The sequence below is a fragment of the Pezoporus wallicus genome, unplaced genomic scaffold (genome assembly GCF_028554395.1).
Source record: "Pezoporus wallicus isolate ANWC-B61680 ecotype Strahan unplaced genomic scaffold, APGP_CSIRO_Pwel_v1 contig_7274, whole genome shotgun sequence".
Taxonomy (NCBI): domain Eukaryota; kingdom Metazoa; phylum Chordata; class Aves; order Psittaciformes; family Psittacidae; genus Pezoporus; species Pezoporus wallicus.
In genome coordinates, this window is record NW_026637137.1 from 2,606,939 (window position 1) to 2,632,219 (window position 25,281).

The window sequence follows — 25,281 nt, forward strand, 5'->3', positions numbered from 1 at the left end:
AAACTCTCGGTGCACTTTTTATTCCACGTATGAGATAACTACTAGGAATATTAGAAGAAAAATAATAAAAAAAGCTCACCAGCAAGATACTGAACTTCGAAAGTAAAACTGAAAGTTTCTGAAACTGCACTTCAGCAAACATTGTCCCAGCAGTGCCAGAACGTTAGAGGACTGTCCAATTTCCTTTTTTTCTGTGGTAAATTTCCACAGATGCAGCAGAGAACTGAGGCAGGGGCTAAAGGTGTAAAGGCAAATGAAACTAAAGATTCTTGGTAGCTACTTACCTAAATGGCTATTCATTTTTCTATTTTTTTTGGCTCAGTGCTGTTTTGTAATACCCCTGATTGCACCATATAATTTCAAGCACATATAAATTGATTTGAGTATTAGCTTGATTCCTTTCCTGTATTTGAGCCTTACAGTGGATATAAATGACAAAAAAGCATGCTGTAACATTCACAGGAGTTGTTGTCCATCAAACTGATGACTCCGAACAAAGGCTGCTTTAAGTAACATCTATGAACACGTGAACTGTCTCCAAAATGCATGGTCATATTAAATAAGCCTCTTACGTACATACATACAGACCCGCAACAAAAATCAAATACCTTAGTCTGACCCTCTTCTGTTTAAGACTGCAGTTTCTAACTGTTGCATATACTGTAGCTGCTCAAAGAGCTGAGTAATAGCAGACTTTTTCAGAGAAAAATACTCATATAAAAAGTTGTAAGTACAGTACAGTGAGAAAGTTCCCAGAGCTCTCACTTCATTTTCTCTTTGGTTGCTAATTAGGATTTGACGAGTTTGAAACCCTGTCCAGTGTCCAGCACTGTGGGAAGAAACCAGCTCATTTTCAGTCTTTTCAAGCACCTAAAGCACGCTTTACAGACCCAGAACAGATTGAGACCACAAAACCAGTTTGCCAAATGTACTAAGGGATAGGTGATGCGTGGGAAGTATATCATCCAGTGTTTGGCAACATCGCTTCCTGTTGGCAAATGCAAAGTGTAGTCACTCCAGTGTTTTGACACACCATACACTGCTTTCACTGTACGTCCCTTTTCAGACCAGCTGATGTTGCTGTCAGGATTACAGTTGTACTCAACCCACTGCCTGGTGAAGTCACCAAGCTGTGGAAGGTCTGCTTCCTCAATGTCTACAACTCTGGCCATTTCTGCTCCTTGCACAGCAATATACTGGTCATTTACTTTTCTTACTTGTTTAACCCAAGGCTGAGAGTTCTCACAGTCTAAAACGATGATGAGTCGAGAACAGAAAGTACCGTTCTTTTCTCTCCACCAGTCCAACAGTGTGTCCAGTCGTAAAGCATCACCCCCTGTCACATGGGAAAAAAGATTTCATATTAGGACAAAGAAACATAACCCTCTCTGCAATTCTGACTGTGGATATTTTAACAACCTGGACAGATATAACAGAAGTTTTCAACTGATCCTCCCCATCTACAGATATTGCAGATCTCCAGGGAAGTACTAACTGATTCCACCTGACTTGCTGTGGCAGATGACTCACCCTTGGTTAAAATAAAAAGGAATTTCCTCACATAGTGAAGGAAATTGAAGCCTATTGGAGGAATCTGGAAATAGCTAAACAAGAAGAGAAAACCAGAAATAGATTATTATTATTATTAATAATTTTAAGAAGAGAAAAAAAGTTCCTTTCAGTATGTTTTTATTAATATTAAAAAGGACTCCTCTTTTAAGGAAAAGAGAGGACTTTTGAACACAATGCATGCTAGCAGTTTTGAAGCACAAGAAGAAAGCCACCTACAGGCACAACCACTGGTTTGACTTGAAAAATTCTCCAGAAATGGAGAGATTTTACTCTACAGACACAGCTATCTTCAGAGCTTCAAGAAAATTAAAACTGGTATGGATTTACAGCTCAATGAAGTAAAAACCTCATAGGACTTTTCCCCACAATATTTATTTCCTGTCAGCTCAGAAAACACTTGCAACTAGAGCATCCAACTTCTCGTGTTCCATCTCAGCTCTTGCTCTGACAATGCTTTGGAAGATCAGACTGTAATTAATCCAAGTTACCTACAGTGGGGACATATATACTTCTGCTTAAGTGTAATGGATACTGCAGGATCTATGTAGCTTTGAAAAGCAGACTACTTACTCAAGTGCTTAAGGAAAACATCTTGCAAACAAGTGGATAAATCTCCACTGGCTCTGTAGTGACTATTAATGTGAAGAGCTGTTGGCAATTTGGAGCTATGATACAGATTTACGATGAAAACACTCTAGTTTGGAAATGCCAAATTTAAAAAAAAGTATGACTTTTAGAAGAAAGGGAGAAAAATGTGATTTAAAATAACTGCATTTTAATTCCACAGTGATTTTCACTGTGGAATGTAAGTACATTTAGCAGTCTTTAAAATCTTCTTGGTAGGAATTTAACTGCACAGATGAATCTCAAATGAATAACTGCGTATTTCAGCACTTACGTTTTTACCTGTAAGTGGTGACAAAAAGTGCTTCAAATTAACAGAGTTAAAGCTTTCAGCATTCCATTGCAGTTAAAGTAAAAGCAAAATTAAAGGGCAACAACTTTCTCAAAAAATTGGAAAGTTTAGTACCAAGGAGAATCTTAATATAAAAACCTACAGTCTTGGTACGTGATCCCCAAATTGCTGTAGTTATTTACAGCAGAGACTTCTATAGAAGCATTTTCCCTTTTCTAGGTAAGCCTTCTGTGTCAATTACCAGCAAAATGTCTTTATTTATTCACGTTTAAAAGACTTATAAATAAATGTTATTTTAGTGTATATAGCAGTGCAGGTGATTTTAAATGGTACTGGATAGAACTGCCCAAAGAAAACCATCTCATCCTCCATGCACACATGCTTAGCTACTAACCCTAGTGATCATAAACACATGCACTTACCAGCCAGTGCAAGGTTTAGGCACCAAACTGTTAAGAAATCCATGTGCCTGGCCACAACTGGCTCTTTGACAGGTTTTGCAGGCTGTTAAGCCGACAGTTTCAGCAATAGAGATAAAGCTTCATTAGTCCATCTCTTGCCTTTGCTTTCACTCAGAGAACATGACCTCCCAGGTCATTTGATTGCTCATACTTTATGCAATGACTAGTTAACAGCTTTTTTATACACCACTGTGGTACATCCCAGCTTCCAACACCAGATAAACATCATTAGTGAACAAATAAATCCAGCAAGCTTCATTCAAAAGATGTTATTACAAAGCAAAGCCTACACCGCTACTGCTGTGCCGTATCATGACATAAACGGGCAACGAGACACTACTTCTATTAGATCCAAAAGTTTTATTTCATTGTTTCCACCTCTCTTTATCCTCTCCAGAGGTCAGAGGACAGTACACATTATGGGAGCTGATAACCGAATGTTCCATCTGTCACAGAATGCCACTGTCCAATATATACAGTACAATTACACAATCAGACAGACATCGTCTTTTCAGTTTATACTTCAAGTTACATTCAGGAGCAGTGCTACCTGGAAGGATTACCATGATTGATCTAAAATTATTCACAAAAAAGGATCCAAGGCATGTGATAGCTGCCTCTTCCTCTCCTTTACGTGACTATACATATCTCGAAGTAGAATCTGAAGATGTGCTTGGACAGAAAACTGAAAAGGAGCTTTGTAAGAAAGCTGACCAGCATTGCATTTACACACTGCATATTTTACTACAGAAACTTTCATATAACGGTTACCTCAGCCCTTATTCTAAAAGTGAAGACAGAGTTTATTTTAGGCTACAGCTACCTGAGCACATACACAGAGACCTGTCACACTCCAGGCAGGACAGACAAGCCAGGACTGGTCTGGAAGCTGTCCAATTTCTGCAGCATTTGGCTCTATATATGCTAGAAAGCTAACTGTATCTATGCTGTAAGCTGGAGCATGGGTGGGAGGTAGAGGTTTGCTGCTAGGTATATAGTCTCCAGATGAAAACTGCCCTGCGCCTGAACACCTCAGCATGACCACATGCAAAGCCAATAACCATCTACACCGTTGAAGAGCACATGTGCCTGGAGAGAGACTGCTGACAAACAGCCAGGAGCTCACAGGCAGAGCACCATCCAATTAATTCTGCCCCAGGAAGAAAAATGTTGTAAATTTTCAATGTATTTACTATAAGATTAACTTTTTGCATGCACCTTCAGAAGCCTGGTTCCATACAGTAGGAAAGCAAGGCTATAGCTACGCAGGATTTGAGGACTTCAGTAGGTTTACCAAAGAATACAGTTGAGAGAGAACTGCCCATTATACAGACAGATTAAAAACAGACCAAGAAAAGGGGAAATGGGTCTATGCCATGACGAGGCTTAAACCGGCCCTTTATACAGGGATCTGTAGTCTGTGCCCACAGTGACTCCCAACCTGTAGGATGTCAGCAAATCATAGCTGTTTTCACAATACAAGGTTTGCTGTAGGTGTTAAGACCTGCTTTTCTAGTGTGGATTGTGTACCTGCCTCCTATTTCTTTTACTGAATCTGTCTTTTACAAAAAGTACAGAGCACCCTCATGACAGCTTAACTGACACTGTGAACACAGAACACTGTATAACTCACTGCCATGTCCAGGGAATGAAATTATGCTTGCTTATTACAGGGAACGAATATTCCTCAAAATACAAAAGAAATCACAGAATCATAGAATGGTTTGGATCGGAAGGGATGGTAAAGATCACCTAGTTCCAAATGCTTGCTACGGGCAGGAACACCTTCTACTTAGACCAGGTTGCTCAAAGTCCCATCCAACCTGGTTCTGAACACTTCCAGGGATGGGGCATCCACAACTTTGCCAGGTAATCAATCTAGTTCTCTAAATCTGTTTTTAGAGCAGGAGGGTCACTACCAATTTTCTACAAAAAAGTGATCTTGTTGAATTGTAAGGGGAGTATGAAATCAAGTTTAAACTTGTAAGCAGACATGTGGAGTCAGCAATATTTAGACAATTTTTAGAACAAGCGTAAGATTAGTTAGCTGCAAAAGGTTTTTTAACAAAGTGACTAAGTACCAAAATAACACAGAAGTTCATGAATTACCCACTCTCCAAAGACTGGTGGTTTTTTTGCCATTCTGGATTATCAGATAATAAATCTGACCAAAACTTCAAAATTCTGCAATACAGTATGGTTTTTCTCAGCGCAAATTAAGTGATTTGGAAAGTTTATCAATACCAAAACTATTAATAAAAAAAAATCCACAAATGAGTTACCTGCCAAGGCCCATTCACCAGTGCCATGTGAGTGACCACTGTAGTATAAAATGTAGGTATCATGTCTGGGTCCATCTGATGTCCGAAGTTCAAGGAAAGACTTGATCTTGGAGTGAAGGGTATCAAAGGTCAGTCCGCTTGTAGAGTAGTCACAACCGTATGTCTCAATCATGTGATATGCAAAAAATCTTTGGATGGCATTAAGCATGCCAGTAGACCTCAGATTTAACTCTTGTACGTGCTCAGGTGGAAGAAGAGTTGGTTGGCCATCAGGACTAAAGAGAAGAAAACCAGCTATGATTATTATTTGTAATTATTTCATGCTAGTGGACTTTTAAGCAATTTGTGATTTTTTCTCCCTGTGCACATTTTCTCTGATATGAAGCAGCACTGTTCTAAATTCAAATTCACTTGACATGTACAGTTTATAAACAATTCAAAACACTGTATTTGAGTGAGGGACCACTATCTCCCCCTCCCTTCTGTCACACTTCTTCCTGCTATTCCTGTAGCTGAGAGACAGAGGGAGAGAGACAGGAGCTGGGACATGAACACTCCAGGTAGGCTTCAACAATTGGATTAAGTCCCACTGAGAGAATATTGCCTTCAGACAGGCACTTTTACACATATGACTGGAAAGAAGCACAGGGAGAATGAGTGCTAATTTTCACAAAACCTGCAAACCAGTTTCTAATAATAGAGATCCAACTACACATTTTGCTCAGATATTTTGAACTAATTTTACTCTGTTCTAAACTAGCTTTTATTCAACATGGTATTCACACACACACAGCAATTCCTACTTGTGTGTGCTGTTCAGATGCTGATCTTTCAGCAACAGAAACGTATTTCAGATAATGCTATTCACAGCTTAGAAAATGAAAGTTCTGAGAAAATTACAAACTAGACCTGAAACAAATATATAGATGTGTGTCTATGAATATGCATGTATAACAGAAGAGTACATGAGTTCCAAAATGCATTTTATTTGCACATATATATATTCTATATAAAAATATGGAAGATATATTTTATATCTTTAAAAATATATGGAAATACACAAACACTTCCCCCCTTTTTTAAATTCTACATAGGTACTCACTAATCATGAAAAGAAGAGATCTGGTCTTACAAGACACCCAGTTATGGGAGTGCTCTTCAGGATGTGTTTTCAGAAAAAGAAATACATTCATCACGCTTCAGCCAATGGTAATGAGAAAAAGCATGACTGACAGCTGTATGAAACTGACCTGATTTATGCTCACAGACACGGAGAGGTCTTGTGGGTGAAAATAAGGAGATGCACTTACTCTATTAATGCAAAATATGACTTCTGTTTTCTATAGATACGCATGTACGTATGTATTCTTCATGTATTTTGTTTGCAAGTCAGTGTAAAGCTACCTGCATCCTTTATCGGTCTAGCTCCATTGGACACTCCTCAGCTGTCTAGTGCTTTCAGGAAGGCTAACATTCCACGACTACAGCTATACTGAATACATCCTGCTCCGGCAGGGGGATTGGACTAGATGATCTTTCGAGGTCCCTTCCAATCTCTAACATACTGTGATACTGTGATACTGTTTTATCTCAGGAAGTGAAGCCTCATCGAGAGAGTCAAGCTTTGCTAATAACGAAGTTCAGTGCTGTGAGGACCTAAACAGTTGTTCAGGAGTATGTCACTCAAAAATGCGAAGGAACTGCCAGAGCCAGAATATTATGCTGTAATGCAGGAATTAAACTGTTGCTATAGATACAATCAAACAAATTTATATTGCAATGTATTCTTATAACCCCCAACAATAATTGAGTACATTAATTTGAGTGCCAAGCTGAATGAAAACTGTAGATCAGAAAAATTGTTTTTACACTATTTCACACTATTTAAGATACATTGATCTAAAATGAGCATGCAACCTTCTGTTTCTTTGCCTGTTAATTTTTTTGCCCTACCCACTGAATCTATTACACATACTCAAGCTGGGCAGTTTTCATTAATTGGGCAGTTCTATTTTTAAACCTCTGATTTCAACTTACTATTCTGTTTATTTTGTAAATCAAACAGATAACTCACATAGTTCTTGTTTATTGTTTACAAAAATAGTTTATACACTATATATTTTAATTATATGGCTAATGCAACATTTGCAAGTATAAGGCTTATAAAAACCCCACACAAACGGGCAAATAATAATAATACAATCTCTCCACCCCAATAATTTCTCATAAGGCAACATTTATATTGGACCAAAAATCATCTGTAAATTCACAATACCAATAACTGATATGTAGCCCACTCACAAATCTAATTTCAATGTCTTTTAAAGGTAGATACCATCTCATTTAATAGAATTCGAAATTGTTTGGAACTGATCTATTTGGCTTATTTAAATCTTCTCATGTAAAATATCTGCACCCAGGCAAACGCCCCAATCCTCCTTTGCATGAAAGACTGACTGTGGAATCTGCCTACGCATGATTGGTGTGTAAAGCCTTCACCAGCTTTCTGAAAGCAAATTAAACACATATAAAAAGGTGGATTTGGAGTTACTCATTCTTTTTGGAAGGTGAGGAAAAGGAAAATACAAAATCTTCCTATTATTTAAATTTGTATTTAATTATTGAAAAATACAAGCAACAGCACTTCATTGCCTCTAGCAGCTAACAGTACCGTTACACCACTGTGAAGCTGAAATACGTGGTAACTATACCTGCAAAAGCTGGTGGGAATCACAACAGCATACCCAACACATGTTCCTCCCAAGCAGTTTCCCAGCTCATGGAAAAGCCCATGAGCCATGGACTCCAGAGGTAAAACGATGAGAAATACACTCATGAAGATCCCATTGGTTGGCTAAAAAGAGAACAGGGAAATTTAGGTACTGCATGAAAAATCCTTCCTGTCTGTTTTATGAATAAGTCCCTGTGTTCGATCACGTCCTGAAACATGCAAGTTATTATACATAATGTAAACTTATTTTTCCTCATATTACAAGGTGAAGTACTCTAAGGACAAATGAAAGGCTTGGGAAGAAGGTGGCTGATAAGCAGGGATCACTCTTCTGAGAGGAATGTATTTGAAAACACTAACAGCACAGAACTTAGGTTTAGAAGTTCTGATGCCTTAGCTTTACCTGTTTAAGCAGGAAAATCAAATGCCATGGAATTATTTAAGTGCATAAAATACATATCTGTAAATATGTGCAGGGTCAAGCCTTAGTAAAGTACAAAACAGAATATTATGTACCTAGCATCAGATGACAGCATACTATCTTGCATTAAAAATATAGATTTGACTATTCTTGCTTTTAAATGCCAAGAGTTTTTAAAATATTCTTTGTGTAATACTATGTATCATAGAAAATATGACTCTGAGAACATTTACGAACATTATTGCAAATAAAAATACAATTCTGTATCAGCTACATAAATAGCAGATAAGAAGGGACACCCACTAAAGGACCTTGCAGCATTCACACAGCTAATACCCCATATTGAGCTTTCCTGGTTTGTAAGTAAAAAGCAGGTTAGGAAAAGATTACAATCACTGCTACATGGATGTTTTCTGTAAGTAAGAAAAAAAGGCTTCAAAAGTTAAGTCTCAATCACTAGGACTAGTAAAATAAAAATGGACTTCCAAAATGCCAGACGTCAGGGAGAAGTGGAACAAATACAGATTCATTTTAATTATTTTAACATTATGTGAATGGGTTTACTGAGTCAGTAAATGTTTTAGGAAAGGTAGAAACAGTATTATAATTAACCAACATCTTTAATGTTCATGGTGTAGTTATTAAAGTTTGTTGTATAGCAAGGAAATAAATTTATAGTACAGATTTCTGTCCTGAGAAGACAGCCATGTGACCTCTGACAACATCTGTGTACCTCTTTGCATAAATCTACAATACTAATGTTTTTTTTAAAGTCTGCATATTGCCTTACTGTTTACCAGTGACTTGATGAGGACTGTCAGTTCAGCTTAACACATGGACAAAGTTATGAATAATCTGGAAAGCAAATTATAATGAAAAAAACTACACCTAAACCAACTCAATTCTTGTTAGCACATAGAATCACAGAATAGTTAGGGTTGGAAAGGACCTTAAGATCATATAGTTCCAACCCCCCTGCTGTGGGCAGGGACACCTCACACTAAACCATCTCACCCAAGGCTTCGTCCAACCTGGACTTGAACACTGCCAGGGATGGGGCATTCACAGCTTCCCTGGGCAACCCATTCCAGTGCCTCACCACCATCACAGTAAAGAACTTCTTCCTTACACCCAATCTAAACTTCCCCTGTTTAAGCTTAAACCCGTTACCCCTTGTCCTATCACTACAGTTCCTAATGAAGAGTCCCTCTCCAGCATCCCTGTAGGCCCCCTTCAAATACTGGAAGGCTGGTATGAGGTCTCCACGCAGCCTTCTCTTCTCTAGGCTGAACAGCCCCAACTTTCTCAGCCTATATTCACATGGGAGGTGCTCCAGTCCCCTGATCATCCTCATGGCCCTCCTCTGGACTTGTTCCAACAGTTCCATGTCCTTTTTATGCTGAGGACACCAGAACTGCACACAACACTCCAGGTGAGGTCTCACAAGAGCAGAGTAGAGGGGCAGGATCACCTCCTTCGACCTGCTGGTCACACTCCTTTTGATGCAGCCCAGGATACGGTTGGCTTTCTGGGCTGCGAGCACACACTGAAGCCAGCCCATGTTCATTTTCTCATCAACCAACACCCCCAAGTCCTTCTCCGCAGGGCTGCTCTGAATCTCTTCTCTGCCCAACCTGTAGCTGTGCCTGGGATTGCTCTGACCCAGGTGTAGCACTAACTCAACTATATTCAGTTTTTAAAAACAGGAATGCAACACGACACAGCCTGAAAGAACAAGCTTTATCCACCTAATGTGCTTTCTACCCTAAGGAAGAGGACTATTAAAACCTGTCCTGGTTTTAAAAAGTGTCCCATTATACTTCTGATGGACGGATCTCACCTATATGTCCTTGAAAAGGTAACAAATATTTCTAACCACAAATAAACACCAGAATCTGATATTAACTGATAACTAACTGATAGCATTATTAACTGACAGCACTATTCTCAAGTAATTGTTTACTGGTAGCATTATTCTCAAATTCCAGCATCTGAAACCACTCTTAAACTATAACCAGCTCCTACTATGCTTTATACAGTTCACGACAAATGAAAAGCCTACTTATTTGGCTTCCAGCTCTCAAAGACATGAGGACATGACGTTGAGCAGACACCAAATCATGTTACAGAACAGCCACAGAGGGCTTCCCTTTACACAGGGCCCTGCACTCCTCATCACAAAAGTGCAGTTAATATGCTCATTGACTCTCTAACATTCAAGCTACAAAACTGGTACAAATACAACCAGTTCATCAACTCGTGATAACACAAGAATTAATAACACTGCAATCCAGTTTCATGGTGTATAAAGTAATTTTATGTTTTGGTGCTAGTAATTTGAATCTACAAGGAGCAACCAAGTGCCAGTGAAGCACACATACATTATGGGAGATACACAATCACTTTTCTGTATATAATTTTCTTAGCCATCTCAGGAGGTACCTTGCATCCTCCCAGATACAATCCCTTCCCCATCCCAGCTTTGCTTAGACTCAGTGCAGAGAAGCATTCACATAATTATTCTCAAGTTTTGTGTCAGAAAATAAAGATTTTCAGAATAATTTCCCCCAAATCTATACAATTACCTGACATGAGCAGAAGACAGGAAAGCTTAAAATACTGTGAAAATTATGGTGCAACCTCAACTTCTTTTGTTGTCAAGAAGCAGAAAAAAGTCTTGCAACTAAGACAATACAATTTTTGTTTCAAATGTATCATCAGGAACTGCTCTTTTTTGTTGCTCAGTTTCCCAAATGCACTCTGAATCTGAAAAGGACTCGGAGCAGCAGCAATAAGAAGTTACAAAGATTTGGCTAGTTTTCATTCTATAGAATCCTTGTGAAATATAAGACTTTGAGGAGACAGTGGAACTCTCTAGCTAAATTAGTTTCAAGGTTTGGAGAGTTACTTTCGCAACTCGGTAGGTACCAGAAGGATCATTTGCTTTAAGTTACAAAAAAAGAGGAAGATTTGGGTCCTGCAGAAATCGAAGGCTTTGTCTAGAAGAGCTTCCTAGTCATGATCAGTTAGTTAGAGGATTTTCTGACCTTTGGAAAGCCTGAATGCATGGAACGGGAAATACTACAATGCATTTTAATGACAAATTCAGCCTTTCCATCATACATAAATATGATATATATAAGTATGACTTTTCTTGGCTCAAACTGCTCTTACACTGCATTAGGGCTATAACCACAGTGAGCATATTACAAAATAAAAACCACATTTGCCCACAAAAGCTACAGCAATCACAAAATCCTGAAGAATACTGCTATATTATTACTTTATATGGATTTTATTGTGGAAGTTTTCTTATAAGATGCCATGTTGTTCTAAGCACTCCCTGCATTTCCCCAATCCCCAAAACACATGAAAGTTATTAAGCCCACTGTGTTCTGCAATAACACAATTTAAGATTATCACAAAGATTAACAGTTTTCACCAAACTTCTGACTACTAAATAAAAATCTACATTTCACTGTTGAAAATACTCCAACTAATATGAAGGTAGTGGCAAGAAAATTCACAAGTACTTGTGAATCCTACACAGAACTGTAAGGATCATGTCAGTGATCCATCTTGCTCTGCATCTTGCTTTGAGTTTGTACCAAATACTGAACAGGCATGGGAAATACGCTCTATAGTGTTAAGACTCAGCTTGGCTCCATCTGAAGTTTCATCATTTAATGGCCATCTTACGCTATGGAGTAAGAGAATGTTGTTCATATGGATATTTTATATTTAAAGACATCTATCTAATGTTAAGATGCTGGCACCTGTTGTCAGGACTTTTTCAACAGTTTTAATTTGGAAGAAATATATCACCAACAAATATAAAAATGATTAGTGATGTTTAGAGCAGCTCCACAGTAAATAATAAAATATTTTAGCTCAGTGCTGCAAAAATGGCATTTTAAAATACCTAAACTATGAGAACTTGAAATACCAAAAATAGTAGCTAAATAAGTTAGTAGTTGCAGTAAATCTGAAGATAGGTTCCTCTTTTAAGGTATCAGCTAAGATGCCAGGTGGAGATTGTCAGTGTTTTACTTAATCCAGAAGATTTGATGACTGCTCCTTAATGGAGCAGATGGCCATGGATGCATAGGCGAAGCCAGAAAGGGATTTTGTTCTTTCATCTGTTCAACCCATTTTCATTCTGTTTTTGACTGCACTGGCAATCACAGCCTGCAATACATCCCTGTACTCCAAGTGCTCACTGATTCCAAAAAGACTGCTCAAAAAGCAAACAGAAGACAGGGACCATCTCAGCAATCCCACTGAAAACATGAAATATCATCTTATCTCTTAGTCTTTGCTGATTTTTTTTCCTTTGCCTGTCTTCTTCTGAATGAATATTTAGGAAATACTCTGTACAAAATGATGTACAAGAAGTGAAAAAAAACCCACACTTCTTGCCTCTGATGACGGAAATGAGAGACAATAAAAGATCATCAAGATTCATTGGTGGCATTATCTTTCCGCTTTCTTTAGTGTTTCAAGCAATGCTTATTGTTGAGTGTAACTGTTAAAACACCAGAAGAATTTAGGAGTATTTTACAGCCAAGATACTAATTTTATAATTCATGGAAAGGACAACTCCAGTCCCAAAGAGTAAACCACTGCTGGAAGTGGAACAATTCTGGAACTGTATTTAACAATGGAGCATAAGTGACATGTGACTGACAAAAATAACAAGGGGAGAGGAGGAGGTAAAGAAAAAACTAAAAATGAAACCTTATTTTAAATTGGAAGCCAGTTACAAAGGCCTACAGATGAGCCCTTCTGTTTAAAACTGAAATAAATTCCTAAATGTATGTCAGCTAAGATGATCATGGAATCACTGAATGGCTGAGGTTGGAAGGGGCTTCTGAAAATTCTCTGGTCCAACCCACTGCACAAGCAGGCTGCTTGGGATTATACATAACAGAACAACTGAGGAGGCTTATACAGATGCCTCTTTGTATTTCCAAGCAAAATTCTGCCCTACTTTCCATTATCCAAGCTGAATAATATTTACCTATTTTTATATATCCATATACACACACGTAAGTAAATATAAAACAAACAGTTCTGCTTAGCTCCTCTGCAGTGATTCTGCAAATGCAAAGAAATACAAGCTTCATGACGGAGCTCAGGAGAAAAAGTATAACATGATAGGTAATCTACAAATATTTGATGGGTATATTGGTTTCATTTGGAATAAGCAATATATATTACAGATAAAAAGAAGCATCAAGACAAAACTTGCGAAGTTACAGTGGTGATTAACTACCAGAAGAAACAGTCTTATAACAAGCTACTGAATGAAAGAATAGCCTCTGGAGAACAATAAATAACCCATTATTTCTGTCTATCAAAACAGCACTCAGAAAATCTAGGAAACAGTTTACAGGAAATAACCGTCATGTTCACTGGCAGATGGATTTAATGCATTGTGTTTCCCATCCCTAACTCCTGTTCTAACAATGTGAAAGCCTGTGCTTTAGTCTGCATACATTGTCCCAGCAAACGCAGAAGTGGATGTCAATTTAAAAGCATACCAAATGGATTTCTGATTTTTTTAATATAAAAATTTGAATTCAGAAATTAATGATATTTTGACAGCAAGCTTACCATATAAATCAGATTCTTCAGACTAACAATGAATACTTTCGCTTGTCACCAGAGATCCCCTTCATGACCTCAGGGCCTCTGGAAGTGGTGGTGACAGCAGCAAGGTGTGCTGCCACTGCAGATGGGAGCAGGCAGCCTGATGTAGCCCGCAGGACAGGAGTGGAGAGGCAGAGAGCCACGTAGGGCTGAGAACCCACCGCAGAGAGGAAGACAGGTAGCAAAAACAAACAGGATAGCAGGCAACTCTGAGAAGAAATGATCAGCAGTGAGAAAGGGACATTTAGGATCCAGCTTAAGAGATGATGAAACAGTAGGGAAAGAGGGAATAAAGGTATTACAAAAGAAACTGAAGAGGCAAGTCCATAAAGAAATAGCAAGGCACAGATATCCACTGGCAAGGAGGGGAAAAACTGTGAGGAAAGGGGGGAACTAAAGATGACCAGACAGACACAGAGGAAGAAGAAGCAGGAGCGCCACAGCTGTTTGAGAAAACACAGAGAGAGGCCCAGAGGATGCAGCAGGACCTCCAGGGGAAAAAAGAAACCAAATTAAACTGGGCAAGTGAAGTCTGAGGAGGATGGGATTAAAAATACAAGTCAGGGAGAAAAGAAGGGGAAAATGAAGAAGAAAGGCTATATATGATTTACATTCAACAGAGTTATTAAATCTGTGATGTTAACAAAAGTATGTGCAAGTAAATACAGATGTTACTTAGAAACCTTACTGTTCAGAAAATAATCTCGCTTTTATATTAAGACTTTGTAAATTGAGCTTTCAAGAAACACCAGGTAATCATTTCACAACAAAAAATACAAAATCACTAACTCTCCCCAAAACAAGAAAATGTTCATGCATACAGAACCTACCTTTTCTTCCATCAATAATTTGAAATCAACTGTACTGTCCATTTAAGTACAAATACTCAAGCATGTAATGAATACTGGTATTTTACTAACCCATACAATTTATTAAAAACCACAAATAATGTACTGTGACTTCTTAATTCCATTACTTTATCTGTCTATAGTCCATTTTTCTCTTGGTAATACTAAATACAGGTCTTCCTGCGATAATAATTCTCTTTGGTCAGTAATTCAGAAAACCTGTAGTTACCTTAGCATAGAGCACTTAACAAAATCTGATTTTCAGTTTCTGAGAAAAAGAGTTCTCCAAACATTTCCAAGACCTTTGCTTGCAAATTCCAAGACCTTCATCTGCAATTTTTTCACCATGTTATTGGCTTCTGAAAGAAGCAATGCCTGAGTCATTTACGTGACTTCTGCTGGATCCTGTCCTGTCCAAGGGCCTAATTATGAACAAGTATGTGAGCAATTGATGAAATTAGTTGGGAGTTAGAGTCTATTCATCTGACTGAAATTACTCACACAAACGGGAAGGAGGAGCAGAACACTTCCTGCAGTTTGCAAGGAAAATGTCAATGTATTTCTACAGACAAGGCAAGGTATCTTTCGTCTCCAGCTAAAGCAGGGATTATTGTCAGAAGCAGACCATGTCTCACCTGAAACATGCCCCACTGAAAAGCTGTTACTCCATTTTTTAATGCAATCAGCTTTAACAAATTACTTTTACACTCCTCATGCTTCCTGAGCTCATCCTCCAGCTTCAGACAGTCCTGTCAATTCTGCTCTTCACATTTAAAGTCTAATCTGTCAGAGACAGATTCTGCTTTCAGGAGCCACAGGTCAAGCCAAGCACATACCGAAGGTCCAGGAAAAGAGACTTTCAACCCCTGGCTTATTACAAGGGCTAAGCTTCCCTGAAAGAAAGGTCCTTGGTTAACATGACATCCAGTCTCAACAGTTCTGCATGAGTCAGAAAAACACTGCGTGTGCAACAGTGAGTTAACTGACCTCACTTTATGAGCCTTGCCATAAAAGGAGGTTTGACGTTTTCCTGGCAATTTTAATCAACTGGGATACTTCTAGCTACCAATTAGCAGACAACTGTTTCATTAGGCCTTGACTTTGTATACACTGGGGATTTATATGATGCAAAGATATTAGTTATCAAAAATATTGAAAGGGCATATATAATGTGCCTGTAACAAAGTTTTCCATGAAACAGAACCCCTCCTCTCCACCACTCCATTTCTGCTGCCACCTAACACACAGAGTTGAGCTAGACTGTTCATATGCTGCAACTAATTATTTATAGCTGCTAGGAAGTACCTTTCCAAGGCTCAGGTTTTAGCCAATTCTATTCATTAAATAGGAGGTCAAATGGCAGACTGTTAAGCAATTTTAAGCCACCTCGCTTATCAAATACAGTAGAATTAAACAAGCTTTCAGCACATCTTCAGAGTGAAGAAAGGTATAAATAAAAAATGTTTCACCTTCCAGGTGGCACTTAACAGATTTCAAATATAATTAGCACTTTCTAAAATGACTACATAAATCCCAAACTGAAGTTGCAAAGCCTGAAACCCATTAATCTTACACATATGAAAAATGTCTTAAACAATTTTTTAAAGAGCAAACACATTTTCAGGAACTGGTGACTGAAGAAGAGAATGTAGGAAAAAATATGTTGAAAATATAAGTAAAAAAAAAAATGTCCATAATACAAGAATGTAAGAGTTGTTGTATTAGGCTGCACCACAGGTCCACCTAGAAGAATGTCTGGTCTCCAAAGAGGCCAAATGGATGCCTGGGAAAGACTATAAGGAGAGATCAAGCACATGTTTCCCAAGTACTCCAACCACTGGTGGCTCAAGGACTTCCTGAGCCCAATGCGGTTTCCATGTAGTATGTAAACCTCAGCAAATTTGTTTTCATGAACTTGCTCACCTTGCTCCTGATCTCCACAACTGCTTGTCACATACGGCATGCCACGATACACAGGCCCAGAGCTAACTCAGTGCGGTATGAGGAATGATTCCCACCTGTCTGGCTCCAGCCTGCTTCTTGACAACCAGATTCCCCTCAACTTTTGCACTGGAACTGATCAATAATATTGACTCTTACTGTTCACCTTTTCCCATATCACACATATTTTGCATATTCATCATGTTCTCACTCAGTTTTTTCCTGACTGAAGTATCCTTGCTTATGCATTCCCTCCATGTAAACTATTGCATGTCTTCAATGAATTCTGTTGCTCTTCTCTGAACCTTTGCTTGTTTTCTTATCTATAGAATAGCAAGTAAGAATTGCAGTTATTCAAAATAGAGACACTACAGATTTATACATAATGGGATAATGATGTCTCCAGTCCTTTCCTAAGAGTTCCCAATATTTTATTTGCTTTTTTGACCACAAATACACATTAAGCTGATATTTTTACGGAAAGGTATCTAAGACAGCCCTAAGATCTCTTTCTAACACATACTGATATCGCTAACCTTTTTCTGCTGCAAAGTTTTCTTAAAAACAAACCAAAACCAAACAAAACCCCTGAAATCCCACCCATTAAGTATTCAGCAATAACCATCACCTTTCAAAGAGGAAAGGTAAAGAGTGATCTCTAGCAGGCTGATTTGTTTCTTTAAATGTTACAGTACATATAAATCACCATGAGGAAAGTACATATTCACTGGAGAAGCTTGTTTGTTGCATTACTGGTGAGCTTATTAGCCTTCCTGAACCAGCAGACTAAAAAATCCAGCAAAGGATTCTAAAGTTGAGTCTTAAGGCCTTGAATGTCCCCCTGCAAAGGAGAAAAAACCCTGGTTTCCTTAAACCTCTAGAAAAAAAACCAAGTGATCTGCAAGAGGTCAGACTGTGAGCGTATTCATCATTGCTTTCTTGCTTCTAATTATTTTGAAACCTGACTCTATCCAGAAAAAAATACAGAAAAGGCCACAGCTTCCCACAATCACTTTGATGAATGATACATCTATTTATCAATTTCTGTTCTGGCCAGGTCTGATAAAGTGTTTCATTTTCTGACAAGAGATGAAATAGACACAATGATCTGCCAGGCAAACATCGTAACATGTTCTGAAGTAGAAACACTTTTAGTTGGAGACAACTACATTCATGATCTTAAACTAACCCGTTACTATAAATACATGATGAAAGACATAAATATAGTAAAATAAAGGTAAATGTAATTATCTACTAAAAATAAATTATTATAATAAAAGCGGATTTCCTGACAAGTATTTGGTTGGATGCCTTTTGGTACTACAATTACTCCTCCCACTGACCAGGCAAATGTACATACAACCTATCAGACGAAGATGATGAACAGCACCTTATCTTATTTATACACAGGATGACAGAAACTGAAATTAGCTAGTAATAAATACTAATATTTTAGCCATGTTGCCAGCTTGTTTCCTGTGAATGGTCCTGAGCAAGTCATACCACAGCACAACTCCACTTTGCCAGAATTTGAGACGACTGAAAAATATCAGCCATGTAACAGTTGCAGTTAATATGGGTCAGAACACAGAGACAGAAAAGAATTACAATGAATTATCAGTCAATGTAAGAGAAAAAAGTAACGAAGTGTATGAGTCCAACCCTCCTCCCTTACACACACAGCTTGCAGTAATGAAGCAGCTCTAAAAGATGCTCCTGTGTGCTTTAAATAGATGGCACGTGGAGAGGCAGCCCTTCCCATGGAGTGGTACAGCAGGGGATCCTGTCAAAGCCTGGTGGTTAACCCCCTGCAGACAGGCTCTGGGCACCACCTGAGAAGCGCCTCTTCTCCAGTGACTATCTGGACAACTTACACACTTGATTTGGTTTGACTGCTTGTTAGGTGTAACTAGGTGGAGGGCCTCTATTCAAGTAACAATTACATAGTTTTTAAATTAACTAATATGTCCCAGGATATTAAAGAAGGATGGCAAGGTCAGAGAAATTAGTAAGACTATCTGATAGAGATGGTAAAAGAATTGTTTTTACTGAAAAAGTTACCTAGCATATAAAAACTAATGATTGGCATTTTGATAAATCACATAATTCTCAGAAGAAAAAGTATGTAAGTGATCAATAACAGGATGCTGATATCCCATCTTTATTGTTTCTGTCTCCCAAACCACTTTCCTATTTCTTTTGATGCATTAGCACTTTTACTTTCTATAAACACATTTTGGGAATTTTTCTTCTCTACTTTTTGGTTCTTTTTCTTCCTTTCTGTCCTTTCTGCAAGCCCACACACTACAGCTATGCATGCTAATACTTTTCCAAAGAAAGAGCAAAACTACCCAGCCTTCCTCTCAAGGCTTGTCTGTTAACCCCTAATGCTCTTCATGCAAGTAAAAAACACCTCCTCCACCCCAACTCCCCCCAAAAATCCCCCCCCCCCCCCCAAAAACCCACAAAACCAGCCAAACAACAAAAAACAAAAAACAAACCCAACACAGAAAAACTCGCAAAATAACTACCATTTTTCTTTCCCATCAAGTTCTTTAACACCCTTCATCCACCAGGTCATTTTATCTAAGAAAATCTGCAGAAGTGGACAGTAAATTGTTTTGGGCACACTATAGAGGCACTTTTGTAATCCATATCTGTCATAAATAATACATATTTAATATATATTATATATACATATATGTGATTCATTTAAGAAATGCATGGATACAAAAATGACTGTTGTCTTTAGATCAAGATAAAAAGGAAACAGACCCCAAACATCCTGCTGCAACTGCGACAACACACTTGGGCACTGAACAAATATCTCGAGAGAAATGTATGTTTTCTGCTAAAGAAAATACATTATCCTTAATTCAGAAATGGGAAAAAAAAGTCAACACTGTGCGATTTTAAGAACTGGTCTTTCAGAGAACATATACTGTGGTGCATAAACAGATTTGAAAATAAGACACACAGAGAACACCTTATACCAACAATTCACAAGTTCATCAGCTGATCTCTAACTCCACACTGATGGTTAAATGTAAAGGAAAATTATTGATAAATTTACTCTTAAAAAATGAATTTGCTTTGATTCAACTAAAACAGTCTATAAGAAAAGCCCTGAATATAATGAGCATTATTAGAGTTCAACAATGTGATTTACTTTGAAATCAAATTCTAGAACTGCGTGGAGACCTCGTAGCAGTCTTCCAGTATCTGAAGGGAGCCTATAAAGATGCTGGAGAGGGACTCTTCATTAGGGACTGTAGTGATAGGACAAGGAGTAATAAGTTAAAACTTAAACAGGGGAAGTTCAGATTGGATATAAAGAGGAAGCTCTTAACTGTAATGGTGGTGAGGCACTGGAATGAGTTGCTCAGCGAACTGTGAATGCTCCATCCCTGGCAGTGTTCAAGGCCAGGCTGGACAAAGCCTTGGGTGACATGGTTTAGTGGGAGGTGTCCCTGCCCATGGCAGGGGGGTTAGAACTTGATGATCTTAAGGTCCTTTGCAACCCTAACTGTTGTATGATTCTATGAATTCAAAAGCAAAATCATTTCATAAGCAGGTAAACCCTTTCCATTCTGCCAACATAAGGACGCCGGTTAAGTTCCAATTGCCTTAAGAGGTTACAGCCAAGGCAGGACGACATGTTAAAATTCAAAGTGCGTGCTGGTGAAGCACATGCTGGTGAAACCAAGGGCTCCACCTTTGAACTGCAGAGCCACAGCACACCATCAAATGCCACAGGAATTTTTAAGATTGTTCACTCACTCCCAGTGAATGGTGCTGGGCTGAGAGAAATCGAGGCCCGCCCCCCAGGGCTCTCCCCTTCCCTGCTCCCGGAGGAACGGGGAGGAGGATCGAAAGAGTGCAACTCCCATGGGTTGAGACAAGAACAGTCCAGCAACCAATGTACAACACAAATCACCACCGCTACCACCAACGACAACAATGATAAGAGAAAATAACAAGGGAGGACAATAGAATACCACCAGCCAAGAAACGAGTCCCACCCGGAAGCCCGTGTCCTTCCACGTAACTCCCAGTTACCCCCCACCCCGGGCATGACGTGCTGTGGTATGGAATACCTCCTTGGCTAGCCTGGGTCAGGTGCCCCGTCTCTGCTTCCTCACAGCTTCCCCTCCTCCCTGGCAGAGCATGAGCCTCACAAAGTCCTTGGTCAGGGTAAACATCACTTAGCAACAACCAAAAACATCGGTATCACCAGCACTGTTCCCAGGCTGGAAGTCAAAACACACCACTGCATCAGCTACCATGAAGGAGAAACATGACTGCTATTGCTGAACCCAGAACACCAACACTTCTCAGGAGCATTATCAAGAGAGAGATCAAGATAAAGAGATTATATTTACCTGCCAACAAACGGCTCCCAAAACAGCAGTCGCGACAAGGCTGAAAAATACTAGCTGCTGTGAAATCAAACAGAAGTGACGCATTCCTTTAGATGCCATAACTCTGTCAAGACTGTTGTTTTCTGCACGGTGGGTATAGTACACCTTGTGGCAGTCATTTAGTTTTGTGTGAAATCCCCAAAGAGTTATAAAAAAGATCACATGACAAATCATCCAGAAAATTCCAAAAATAGAAAAACCAGGTACCACAAAATACCAGAGATCCAAATCACGCAGTTTAAAGGCTGAAAGAATGAAAAAGGTGAATTCGATGACTCCAACTAAGATGACAGAAAGCCTTCTGCAGATTTTACCACGGTATAAGTAGGGCTTCCATCGTTCAGTAACTGAAAGTCCACTGAAGTAAACATCAAGAAGGGGATTTGAAATCAGGCAGCTAAAGAAACATGACAAGGCGAAAGGGTTTGTGGGGATTTGCAGTGATGGAAAAAAGAGTAAGGATGCAATGGCTCCAAAAATTGCCAAATTTGGAATTGCCAAGAAAGACTTCATACGTAAGTCAATAATCAACATGGCCAAAGCTACAACCAGCAGAATAATGCTTCCAGATTCTTCTACTAGCATAGTTGTGCTGGCAATTGCAAACCCAACTAGCTCCAAAAATTCAACTGGTGTCAGCAGAGTTGGCTGATGATGGATACAACCACAAATCCTCTCAACCAAAGCATATAATATCCTTAAAACTATGGCGGAGAGGAGCAAGTATTTTGTAGCTTCTTCTTTCACATCCCTTTTGAATGCGGAATTATTAAGGAAACAGAGGAGGCCAAGCAAAAAACCAAACCAGAGATTAGAAAGACTCAGACTTGCTGTTTCCATTGAAAAATAGTAATACAGTATGCTGGCAATTCCAAGAACAAAGAGCCCCAGAATAAATATTACCAAAATCAGTGCATCTGACGTTTTTTCCCATCTGACATAAAGGCCCATGCAAATGGCAACCAAGAGGTTGATTCTGGAGAGATAGCCAAGGTATCTGACTGATGAGTGCATGTTCACTTCTCTGTTTGCTTCTTCTAGCCTTGTCATTGCTGCATAGAGACAATGACTAACACAGTAACGCAGTGATCTACACATGTAAACTGCAGTTAGGGGGTTTTATCCGCTTGACTGAAAGTAAATACTTGGGTTTCATCCAACAAACACAGTGCAATCACTGCCTTCTGTAGTATCATTTCAGTAACAGTAGTCCAGAATCACTGAAGTCCTGGAAGAAGAATGAAAAATGCTTTAGTGGCAAAATAATTCCTTTTAATTATATACTGCATAAATATGACACATCCTTTCTCACCAAAGAGTTTTTATCTAAATTAAGAAACATATAACAAAGAGAAACAAAGTGTATTGTTACAGTTCACTCATATTGGGGTCATTATTAAAACCAGTATTTGAGCAACCATTCTATGACTTTCAATTCTCCAAGCCACTTTTTTTTCCCCCACAAAAACCCCCAAATTTATTTTATTTAAAACATAAGCACCTCCTACTCAGATCCACTTAAAACCAACATGCTTTTTGTTTTAATATAGTAAAGGAACAGATACTAGTATTTTTAGGGGAATTTTGTAAGAAATGGCTAGGCAGATTTCACTGACACCCACTGTAAAACCACCCTAAGTGGTGTAGAGACAAACCAGACCTAAGAAACACTTTTATTTAAATTACTGAAGTTTGGTAACATTGAACTACACATTAAAAATCTGTTTAATTGAAATACAATACATACCATATACTTAAAAGCGAACAGTTATTACATGATGCCATTTCAAGTTAAAGTTCCCTGGATTTTAACTATGTGTTTTCTTAGTACTCATCATTATTGTTTTATATATATATGAGCTTAATTCTGTGTCCTGTCCATGGCTTAAACCTCAACATGCTGAGTAGCCAGCATGTTCAAGATCTCGCAATATTTTCCTCCTCACTTGGTATACTCACTGTTCCTTTCAACCTTTTATTTGTTTCTACTTTATGTAGATAACACAGCCCAAAGCTGTTACCACATTCCACAAGATTATCAGGTATCATAGCACTGTCTGCAATCTCACATTTTTGTGCTACAATGAACATTCGCTTTACAGACAACTCGAGCAATTTATTTCAACTCCTACACAAGCCCTCTCCCTGCCCGCAGCTATCTCTTGTTCAAACCATGAACACAGAGAAACAGTTTCCCACCTCCTGCCAACCCACAGCACTGGTGCATGACTACCGCTACACTGAAGCACATCAGCCATGCCATTCTGTTATCTTGGTTCCTGAGCCTCTCTGGAACCCCTCCAAGTCAAGGGGCAAACAGCATAAACATTCATTTAGACAACAGCCTCACAGAGGTCAGCAACCTGGCGCATATGCAAAGGGCAGAGGCTCCTGCCTAATGCCTGCTTTACAATTCTGCTATGGTGGCTGAATCATTTTCTGGTGGGATCCTTACACCAGCAAACTCCCTGCAGACAAGCAGCCACTCTGACGGAAAACTACTGTGATCACCTCAGCTCGTGCCAAGGGGAGTCTTGCTGCCATCACACCACAAGAAACACGAGAGGGAAGCTCTTCTGATACTGCCCCATGTGCCACACCAGGTGCCGTGGTAGGAAGGCACCACATCTGCTTGAACACAAGGTATATGCAAAATGACAGCCTGGGCTGTGAACGCAACCTCCGCTTCCTGGAGACACCTTCTAGCCAATTAGCAAACCATGCTATTCACCACTCGTGTTCTTCTAACTGAAACACACGATCAACTTTTTGGTGAAGAGGAAGAGAAGCGTTTTCATGATTATGTATCCCATCACACAGCTATTACCAAATAAACGTAACACAGCGATTCAGACAATGTAAATGGGAAGTTTCAATATCTGATTTCTTCTTTAAAACACAGCTATCTGTTAAGACCGACAGTTTAGACTGTTAAAAGTCGGGGGGGAGGGAGGGCGTTGTATTTACTTGGTTTTCAAACTAATGGCCTTTCAGTTTTTAGATTGCAACATCCTAGTTGCACACCTGAGCTAACTACTTTCAGATCCAAAACGGAATCTGTATGCCCATTTTTAAATATGTGTCAGCTATTGCAAACAGAATTTTAAGCAAAACTGAGAGTCTAAGTAGAGACTGAACTACCCCAGGGTATTCCTATACATAAAGGACTGCCATTCCCGACGTAGTTTTTACCCTAATTTATCTAAGAACATAGAAAAACAAACCAAAACTCAAAGACGGTTTGGTTTGGTAGTTTAAGTGCAGCTGATTTCAAGTCCAGGTGAGATCAATCCAAAATACTGGATTCACTTTCCTCCATCTTTTTTCTTCCAGTTTAACATGCGGTTTTTTGTTTTTTTTTTTAACAAAAACTCTTGTTTAGTTAATTAATGCCCCAGGCTTACATCTCAGTGAACGACGCCAGTAGCTCCCAGATGCTGATGCCGGGCCCACGTTCCGGGTTACCGGTGTCAGACATAGAGAGACCACTTCCCAAGCACTAGCTGCTGGTCGAACCCGCCCGGTAAGCTCCATGTCGGTGCTCGGCCAGCGGAGCGGGCGCTGCCAGCCGCGGCTCTGCCAGACCAACGCCGCGCACCGCCATGGACCCCGCTCTGTACAGCCGCCCGCTTTCCCCCGCGGTGTCCGCCAGGCCGCCCGGCTCCCCTCGCCACGCCGCGGTGACAGGGCCCTGCTCCACGCAGGGCAGACCCGGCCTCAGCCTGACGGTGCCGAGGACCGCGCCGTGGCCCCCAGCTGCTGGAGGGGGCCCGGTCCGGCCTGCACTCACCTCAACAGGCGTCCCGCAAACTTCCCTCCCCCCGCGCAGCACCGCCGCCATGTTGAGGCTGAGCGAGCGGCCCGGGTACGGGCCCCGCCGAGGCTCAAACGCCGCCGCCCGGGCGCTGCCGGAGTCTCACTCGCCGGGCCGGGAGGCGCGGCGGCAGGCGGAGCGGGCCGGCGCGGGGCTATAACAGCATAACGTCGGGAGCTCCAGCCCCATAGCTGTCGCGCTCTGGGGAATTAATTCAGCAGC

General features: G+C 39.7%; 1 protein-coding gene across 2 annotated transcripts; it reads right to left on the reverse strand.

Annotated features, from left to right (window-relative positions):
• TMEM168 (transmembrane protein 168) lies at window positions 1–25,188 on the reverse strand. Of its 2 annotated transcripts, none has more exons than XM_057403713.1 (5): window positions 25,036–25,188; window positions 21,207–22,473; window positions 7,943–8,085; window positions 5,232–5,506; window positions 1–1,336 (listed from the first exon to the last, which is right to left on the reverse strand). In XM_057403713.1, exons 2-5 carry the CDS (start codon window positions 22,341–22,343, stop codon window positions 789–791), a joined length of 2,103 nt encoding a protein of 700 aa, XP_057259696.1. In that variant the 5' UTR covers window positions 22,344–22,473; window positions 25,036–25,188; the 3' UTR covers window positions 1–788. The 2 variants fall into 2 exon arrangements, with proteins under 2 accessions (XP_057259696.1, XP_057259697.1); XM_057403714.1 differs by lacking the exon at window positions 7,943–8,085 and adding an exon at window positions 19,356–19,420.
• Window positions 25,189–25,281: the final 93 nt, after the last annotated feature.